We start from the raw sequence: 9,675 nt of genomic DNA on the forward strand, positions 1-9,675 counted from the left end.
AACATAACTGTTTCTGCTGTTACTTTCCCATAAACTAATTACGGTAGACCGATTTTCACTTTCATGCCACAAATCTGTGGTATCTAGCATAAATGCCAACAAACATTTGGAGGTTCCTGAAGGGAAAAAACAAATATTACTGGTACTAAACCTCCTTAATATGATTCGCACATACAAATTCAAGGACTACACAGTTCTAAAGGTCAAACGCTAAATGGCAATCATTTGTTTCTTTTATTTAGTTATAAACCTCAGCAGGCTGGTTAAAGAGCCTATCTTTGATAATTAACATCTGTGTATTTGTAACATATGTGAATATTTGTTAAATTTCTGTAGCCACTGTGTATATTTCTATTCATATACAGCAGCAGATACAACATGGTAATGGTTGTATCATTAGGTAGCAGATCATGATGACACTTCATGATCCCCTGCAGGGATCATTTCACCATCTCTATTTTGTTTTTGTTTGCACAGTGATAAAACATTAAGATACACGAAGAGACAGAAAAAGACCGAATTGTGCAAATGCTAATTAGAAAGAGGCATGACTTTGCTGAAGTACAAATCCTATTAAGTGGTCAGCTCAATGAAGATGCCACCAACTGAAGATAAATATATATATATATATTAAAAATCAGTGCTACTATGCATCAATCTCATGAGCAACTTGACCATATTTACAAATCCCACATGTCCACCTGCCTTAGTAACAGGGCGAAGACAGTCACAGCATCTCCACCTCAAATGTGGAGTTACGTGTGTGCAAATGCTATGCTTTAAACCTAAACTCCACAGAGCAGTGGTCTTTGTGCACATATAACCTGTGTAAATTGATTTCATATTTTAAATTCTTGCTACAAAATTTACCAATATAGCTAACACTTCATTTTTAGAAGAGAGATATATATATATATATATATATATATATATATATATATATATATATATATATATATATATATATATATATATATTGCAGTTATAGACTCTATTCAGTGTGCAAAAAATACAAAAAAGACGACAACGAGATAACGTGGCGGAGGACGGGCGCCTACATTTTGCTTTCACTCCTCCTCGCGCTGTCATGTGACGATTGTGGCGCACTCCGTCCGCGACCTGTGCAATGCAGCGATGGACAGTTTACTACTGTGCAACACTATTTCACAGACTGATGTGGTTACGAGCACGACAGACCACGGCCAACACGAAAACATTTCCATTTGCTTTGATAAAGAACTCGTCACAGTTTGACTAATACTGACAGGTGATCGAAAGAGACGCATTAAAGGAAAACTATAGCAATAAGTGCCTAGCACCATTAATGGAGGCTAAACAAAATTGATTTCATAGCTGCTGGTGTCATTCTAATACCAGAACTGGTATCAAAACAGTTTCCAGCCATAATATTCTGATTTAGTAATATGCATTATACCTTTTAAAACCTGTTACACAATAATAGCATGCAAAAATCAAACATATACACCTTTTCACTGCCACAAAGTAGGAACTTGACAGTTTCTCTCCCTTCGTGGCAATAAACAGTCTGACATTTAACTTCAAGTGTACATACGCAATGACAATCAAGAACGTGTGACCATAAAGAGAGAAGTGCATTTTAATGTGACCCGATGACACAAGAAAAAATATATACAGGTCACGATATGTAAAATTAACTCTTCATATCTTTATATATGTTTAATTGTTTCTTAATTCATGGGCAGACCAAGGTTTATTCACTGCTGTGTTCTCCTCTATAAAAATAGTTTAATCGATGATATCCACAAGCACCACTTCATCTCTGCTCAAAAATTGCACAATCAAAGAAGTCCCTGGGTTACAAACCTGCTACTTATCCAGGGATACACATACCTGGATAGATCTGAAATGTAAACAGTTTTAATTTTAAATGATACTTTTATCAATATAGACACAATTTTCTACCGTGTATATATCTCATTTACACTTAAGAGGAAAAAAAAACTTCTCAGGTATGGTCTGCTGGTGTGGTTCAAAAAACTAAAAATCATTACCTATCTAATTTAATTGTAACATACAGTTTTTGGTCCCCATAGTTGGAATCTTTACATTATTAGTTAATACCTAGCTAGCGAATATGCCTGCAAAATTCTAGCAGTAATGATAAAAATTGTTACAGCTGTTTGGTCAGTTGTAAGTCTCTATGTTATGTGCTAGGGGTGTTGATATAACCGAAATTTGTTAGTGGGTACCAATCCCCCTTATTTTTTTTTTATCATTCTCAATCCAAAAAAGTAGAAAATTTAAAATCTAAACTCAATATAAAGCCTTTAAAAAACGCCACAACACACACACACTGCTTTCACAAACCAATCATACCTGCTTCTTTTTCCTTGTGTCTTTTGTTGACAGTTTGTAGCCACCAGGGTCATGGCTAAAATCATTAAAATCATTAACCTTTGTTTTGATAATCAGACGCCATGCATTTGGGGAAGTAGCAACTACCTTGTTATAAGATATTCAACTAGAGATTGGTTTGTCTATCTGTTTGGTTCATCAGACTGTTGTTGTCTGTTGGTTGGAAAGAAGCACTTAAAGGCACTATTCTACAGTTTGCTATGAACCTGGAAGTCCTGTAGTATAACCTTGTAAGGGCACCTCACATCAGACTTCTTAACTTTGTTTTTTATCCCATCTTCCTTCACTCTCCCCAACCAGTCACAGCAGATGGCCCCGCCCCTCCCTGAGCCTGGTTCTGCCGCTCGGTTTCTTCCTGTTAAAAGGGAGTTTTTCCTTCCCACTGTCACCAAAGTGCTTGCTCATAGGGAGTCATATGATTCTTGGGTTTTTCTCTGTATGTATTATTGTAGGATCTACCTTACAATATAAAGCGCCTTGAGGCGACTGTTGTTGTAATAAATAAAATAGAACTGAATTGAATTAACAAATCTCCTGGACTCCAACCAAAATCACTTCAAACCAAATGACTGTTAAATTTAGATTTCTCACTGAGCAGGTCCAAATCCTGTCAAATTCCTTACTGACCCTTATTAAGGTTAGTTTTCATAACTACAACTTAATGTAGTTTTGTAATGTCATGTTTGTGCCTAAGAAGCCTCAAATGTGACCAGATCAGTCACCATTAAAGCAGTTAGACTAGCCTTTCAACCTCTTGCTCCATTAGTTCTAACACCCCACACACTTACACCCAACACCTGGTATTTCAAAAACTTTTTGATCCAAATGTGCTGCTCCTTATCAGAAAATGAAAATATCAATATCATCTAAATGTGAAGTTGAACTGGAGAAGTCTTAAAATACAGGAATCCAATCCTCTGTGTGTATTCAGGCTATCTTATTTTGAAAGTGTTTGTGTGTTTGCTCTGGCCTTAAAATAACCATAGCCAGCAATGCAGGGTGGTTCTGTCCCATACTGGGCTTTTTTTCTGTTCATATTGTTGTTGCTTCACTGTTTCTATGCATTTGTTAGATGATTACGAAGCTTAAGAAATCAATTTAAGAAATGCACACTGGTTTGTTTATGTTCAAAGAAGTTAAAACAAGTGTGGTAGAGGTCAGGAGTGGCCAACTATAAATACAAAAACTTGATAGCGGTGAAGCTATTTTATATTTGGCTTCTTCATTAAAATAGTGCTTGTGCTTGCGTCTAGAAAAAAATACAGAAACTTGTGCTGGATTGTTTTAGCTTCAGGACTAAAGAATAATTGAAATCAACATTGCAATGACAAATTTTGTTATTTGTGTTTTCCTAAATATTTTGTGCCTTTGCTTTAGTTACTCTTTTAATGGAAGTGTTGTATTCAGAATCCAATTCACTGCACAGCTTTTTGCAACACTTTGGGGAAACTAGTGAGGCTGAATTCTGTACTAGGACAGTTTAGTTGAATATTTACTGCTGACTTCTGCAAAAGCTTCTGGCAAACTTTAGCTGGTGATGAAAAGTAAATTGGCTTTTTAAACACAGAAATTATAATAATAACAAAAGAGTAATAAAATGACTTTTGTTTAGCATAAAAGCAATGTTTAGATTATTATCCAATTTTAGCACTGAATATTTTAGTGCGGTGATGACACTAACCGGTATGCTGTTTTGAGCCTGGTAATAGTGTCTGTTCGGGTGTGTCCACAGTACTGTTACTGGGTGTGTGCTGGTGTGTCTCAGCTGGGCTGCTGGCTGAGAGCGGGCCAGGCCAGGGTTACATTCAGCTGCTGGTTGTGCTGGATCAAGGATGTGTGACGGTAGTGAAGGACGAGCTCTCTCAGTGATGAGTACAGGTTGTAGGGCTCAGCGAAGCCGTATCCCGTGGACGTCCTGTAAATTACACAGTGTTTCACTTCCCCGTCCACACTGTATGAGAGAGGAAACTGATTATTTGGTATCTACAGGATTTATCTACAGAGCATCCAAACATTAAGTACCTAAAACACTCACACGACAGAGCAGGCAAAGGAGCCTCTCCGAGTCTGGCTGTCTCTGATTAAGAATGTCCCATCTCTCTTCCCTCTCAGCAGCTCCTCCGCCTCCTTTCGTCTCATAGCACCAACGTACCAGCTCCTCTCCTCCTGGTGGGTATCATCTGCTAGGGTGTATGGGCTAGCCGGTGGAGAGGGAGCGGTATGATGATTTGAAGCAGTTGTGCTCAGTTTTGTTGAGTGTTGGTGTTAGTATCGATCATATGAACCAAAAATAGCAACATGGGTGGCATGATGAGCCACATATACAGTATGTGTGTTGTCAGTGAACATGCCTTTGTGACATTTTACTCCAAAAGATTTGACTAATGTGGCCACAGGCCAAGAGAAAAAGGATACTTACTCTTCTTCTTCACTCCTAATACCGAGCCAGTCATTTATCTGGCTCTGCCTGGTGCCTTGTTGAGTTAGCCAACTGAAACATGGACAAAAAACAGTTGGAGTGCTGTTACATGTATATCAGGGTAATTTCCAGGATTTTTTTTTTTTTTTAAAGGAACACCAATGAGTAATCAGGCTATTTGATCAGAAAATCCAAATCAATACAGAGCAGTAAATTGGTGTAGAAAACATTAGCTATGATTTTCAGACTCACTGGCATCACTTTCGCCTAATACGGATGGTATTCATAAAAAGTGCCGCTGTAGAACATTGACTTTACTCTTTAAGTGTTCAGTCCCTTTACTTAAAGAAGGATTGCGACCACTGGTTAAGTAATAGTGCAAATCTTTAAGCATCAAAATATACTTAAAGTGCTAAAAGTATAAGCACTTATTACAAAGAAGCACACACTTTGTATTAGTGGATGATTATTGATTCACTAATGTCACTTTAAAGTTTAAAAAGGAGATTATTTCACCTATATGCTAGAAATCCAATCCAGATCAATGACATCGATCAAAGGGTTACACAGTAAAAAGAGAGATACAGTATTTACATGTTTGTTTGTTTTTTGTACTGCCCAGTAAATTAAGTACATTTACAGTTGTGCTTTAGGCTAACTATATTGATACTTGTTCAGGTTTACTTCGTGTGAAAGGGCAACAGTTGGCTAGAAAGACACGCACTACCAATCAGGCTTATGATAAAGCTCCATACCAAGCATAGTCGAGCTGCACAGCTGTGACAACATGGAGAACAGCTGATTTATTTTCTATGTTTATAACGCAGCTGTGTTATTGGTATGTGATGAAATGTAAGAATCAGATTGAGATACTCGTTTGACTGTGAAGTCACAACACGCATCTTCCAGTAGCTGTGACGCTGTGCAGGACACACTGTGTTTTGTCTTTCAGTCCTTGCTTCACTGACGCACTGATTGTAAAATCCAGCCCTGACACCAATGTTTAAAGTCATAGTTTGGCCCATGCTGATACCGATCTCTTGTTATTTTGGAAATTTTGGGACCTAAATTGGAACCACTGTACAACAACCCTAAACATGGGACAGTGAAGGGTTGAACTTACACCAGGTATTGATCTCTGAGCTTCCGGAGCTCCACAAGGTCAGGCTTCAGTTTGTTCATTTTCCTGTCGACCTCCATGTGAACCAGTGCCTTGTTCCTCAGTTCCTCCTCTAACTTCTTCTTGCTGCTGTGGATCTCTTCCACCCTCGACTGTAGTTCATCTGAATTGTTTTGAATTCTGAAAGTAAAAATGAAGGAATTACTCAACTAATCTAGCAACTATTATTAATTCAACTTGTTTTTAAACAAAAAGTGGAAAACCAGGTGCTTTGTGAACGTACTTCTCGGATTCTGTACTGCTGTCTAATGTGAGGAACATGTCGATGTATTCCTTGCTGTAGCGCTCTTGGGTTTCACATTCCTCCTCAAAGATCCGAATGATTTCGCTGAAAGCTTCAATGGCAGTTCGCTTGCTCTGCAGTTCCTAGGAAGAAGAGAAAACAAACCGTTTGTTTTTAAGTCTTTAAAGGAAAGGGCTCTGAAAAGAAAGGATTAAGATCATGTACCTGGGAGGTCAGATTCAGCTCCTCGAATAGGCGGTCATACTCTTTGCTTTTTTCTTTGTATTGATCCTGAAATATCCTTAGCTGTTCTCCAGCTGCATCAATGTCAGCTTCCATCACAACCTGCTGCTATATGCACAAAACGGTAAAAAAGGATTTAGTCTGGACATTAGCACGGCGGTTTTGTTCCAATACCAGTAACAGACCATGTGGTAAAAGTCTTCAGTTGATTACGTCTTGTTGCGATGTTGTTGTAATGTAAGAAAACAAAAGTTCACAGTTAAATTGCCCCAAAAAGTTTACCTGCTGGTTTCTGGATATTGGATAGAGTAACCGTGTATCCAGTTTAGAGTTGTACTGGGCCAGTGACTTCTTCTGGTAATACTGGATCAGATCCGCTACAGAGGAAAAAGCCAGTGGCTCAGAGAAGCCGTACTTGCCGCCATTATGGAAGATTTTAATTAGTCTGTTTGAAGCGTCTTTTCTGCAAAAGTCAAAGGATAGTTGTCCCATAAATAACATGGTACTTCTTGTCATTTTAGGCTAGCAAGTAGGGAGCTTTGTTCCCCATTGGAGCCTCTCCTGGTTCTGTTTAGTCACTCTCGCTTTTCCTGACAGGAGACTTTTAGATCTCTAAAATGTGTGTGTGTGTGTGTGTGTGTGTGTGTGTGTGTGTGTGTGTGTGTGTGTGTGTGTGTGTGTGTGTGTGTGTGTTCTTTCATCCAAATGTAAGATGGATGACTGGAAAAACACTCGTGAAACACATCTTGTGGGGACAGGGTGTTATGTTGCTGAACATTGGAGTCTACGCCAAACTCTAATCAACAAAGCTTTATATCTGAAACCTGGTCTGTCCCAATTCCGCTAAAATTAGAGCGAAACCACAAAACGTATAAAGTTACACTTTAAAACCAGTAAAACTAAACTTAGACTCCGAGACCAGGAAATAATAACTAACCTTTGACTACAATATATATATTTAATTTGGGGTTAACTTTGTTTTCACATACAGACTACTGATGACTGGTTGCAATGCAGCAATAAAACTTATAAAACCTAGTACAGTCTTTAACTAGTTGTGTTTGATACACTTTACGAAAGTGTAGCCATATGCATACTTGTCACTAATCTTCTAGTAGTTACCTTAATGTCAGCGTGTATTCTCCTTTAATCCTACTGGAAGCATCTCGAACCAGGAATGTACCATCAGGAGTGTTTCTCATCATCTCGTTTACTTCCTCTCTGAACAAATCAAATGGACATGAAGGTTTCTGTTAATTATAACGGTCGGAGGAAGACAACGTCAATAAAATTAGATATGCTGTAACAGTGGTGTTGGCTGAAAGAAAGAAAAAGTGATAGAAATATAAAGTACCTTGAGATGTTGCCCCAGTACCACTCTGCTTCAAAAAGCTGGTGGTCATCAGCGCCGCAGTCACATTCTGCCATAGCTTTGTATATTTTGTTCTCTGGATATATTTCTGAATAGAAAAAAATGCAGTTACATTTTTAAGTAGGATAAAACATTTTACCTTAATTTGAAACAAAACTGCTAAGGAGTAAACAGTCAGTTGCAAATATATTGGAGCGCACCTCCTTCCTTGCTGCTGTTGGTTTTTCCTGGAAGAGACGTACCATCATTATGATCATGAGAGGAAAGGTCCTGCAAGAACGCTGCCAGGGTGTCGGACTGCGCCTCACTTTCACTTTGGCCCATTTCACTTTCCAAGAACTCTGAAACATCAACCGTAAAACAACCCAGCGTTACCCTCCCTGCCTGTTCACATCAGTCTGTATCTGGCGATCTGCGCTCTGCGGCCGTTCTGCACACACTGCCGTCCTCCTGACTAGCTGCTGAGAGGTTGATATCGTTGTGTAGCTTATTCTCGCACCACGTGGGAGACCGTGTCTAGACTAGTTCGCTGACAGGTGACAGTGTCTGACTGCCTAAAATACCAGAACTGGCACTCCTCGCTCAGGCACACTCGGCTAGACTCGTCGCTGCTTAGTGCCCGACCTCGCCTTGCCTCGCCTAACAAACAACAGCTGTCTACAGCGAGATGCAATGTTGGCCTGAAGATCCAGAGCTGATGCGCCACTGTGGCTGCTTGTGATTTTTACCCCGCCGTGTGTGGTTGTGTCAGTGTTACATTAGGATAGCAGGGAAACGTGAGACCCCGTCTGTCAGGCATATTCGGCAATCATTACATTTATGTGGGAATTCTTTGTGTTTCCCAGCATGTAAACACACACACACATGCAACACGAGCACTGAGTGCAATAAGAGGTGTGCTCTAAGCAGTTGACATAAATCGTCCCCTCACCACTTGTGAAGGCATGCCTGGAGATGCTTGAAATCGTTGCTCCAGAAAGAGCTGTGTGTTGGGGGAATCATACTTATACTGTTGTAAAATTAGAAAGGGTGTCAACTCATTAACCCAGGGTCTACACACAGTGAAGCTCTGTCAAAACTTGCCTTGTATAAAAACCTAATAAAAGCTGTTCAACTAAAAAAAAGCTGGATAGTAGATGGTAGATTCATTAACTTTAGGTTTCTTTGCTTTATTTTCCTCCTCAACGTGGTGTAGCTTGTAATGTTTAAAAAAAAACTATAGCAATGGTGTTGTGTCATAGCGTGAAAAACTAAGCCCACCTTTACTGCTGCCATAGGAATTAAGAGGGTAATTGGCAGCTAGGTGCTGCTAATCAGATGCACTTGATTAAGTGATCATCAATGAGTGCGAGCGCCTCTATAAAAGCAGACGTTTTGATAGCTTGCTGGTTTGGCGCGTTCGAGTGTGTTGACGCAGTACCACAATCTTCTTAGGAGGAGACATCCCAGCAAATTCGCCCAAGGTCAGACTGCTCAGTGCTCGCAGAAAAGGCAAAAACACAAGTTTGTTTGGAAGGATTGCCAGGAGAATGCTTCTTCTCTTTACCTGATTCCAGTTAAAAGTCAACTGGTCTTCTGGGCTAAAAGTGCTGCTGGCTTTTTTACACTTCTGAAATGCATGTTTTGTTTTTTAAATAAAGGCACTGTAGCATTTCTGCACCTTTGAAGGTCCACTGACCTGGGTGTGCCAACTTCCCTAAACAACTGTGTGTAGAACTTGAAATACTATTTGTAGTATTTTTGGAGTTCAGCAGAAGCAAAACAGAGCACCATGTCACTCGGTCTTAGCGCATCGAAGGGTAAATTCTGCCATCTGCTGGTTCCTTTTTAAACCATTCCCT

General features: G+C 39.5%; 1 protein-coding gene across 1 annotated transcript; it reads right to left on the reverse strand.

Moving 5' to 3' along the window:
- Positions 1 to 936: 936 nt before the first annotated feature.
- On the reverse strand, positions 937 to 8,226 carry LOC308397197 (phosphatidylinositol 3-kinase regulatory subunit beta-like). Its single transcript, XM_080883006.1, has 10 exons — positions 8,035 to 8,226; positions 7,817 to 7,922; positions 7,585 to 7,683; positions 6,745 to 6,925; positions 6,445 to 6,570; positions 6,220 to 6,362; positions 5,940 to 6,116; positions 4,817 to 4,888; positions 4,433 to 4,594; positions 937 to 4,348 (listed from the first exon to the last, which is right to left on the reverse strand). Exons 1-10 carry the CDS (start codon positions 8,156 to 8,158, stop codon positions 4,159 to 4,161), a joined length of 1,380 nt encoding a protein of 459 aa, XP_080739132.1. The 5' UTR covers positions 8,159 to 8,226; the 3' UTR covers positions 937 to 4,158.
- Between the last annotated feature and the right edge of the window lie 1,449 nt (positions 8,227 to 9,675).

Source organism: Rhamphochromis sp. 'chilingali', assembly GCF_963969265.1.
Source record: "Rhamphochromis sp. 'chilingali' genome assembly, chromosome: 5".
In the NCBI taxonomy this organism is placed as follows: Eukaryota; Metazoa; Chordata; class Actinopteri; order Cichliformes; family Cichlidae; genus Rhamphochromis; species Rhamphochromis sp. 'chilingali'.

What these genes read in the sequence shown, in the direction of transcription:
- LOC308397197 (XM_080883006.1), bottom strand. Translation starts at nt 8,158, where the DNA reads ATGGGCCAAAGTGAAAGTGAGGCGCAGTCCGACACCCTGGCAGCGTTC. An exon ending in CAATATCCAGAAACCAGCAG is followed by an intron (nt 6,571 to 6,744) that starts GTAAACTTTTTG and finishes TTGTGCATATAG; the next exon opens with CAGCAGGTTGTGATGGAAGC. An exon ending in AGCTGAATCTGACCTCCCAG is followed by an intron (nt 6,363 to 6,444) that starts GTACATGATCTT and finishes TCTTCTTCCTAG; the next exon opens with GAACTGCAGAGCAAGCGAAC.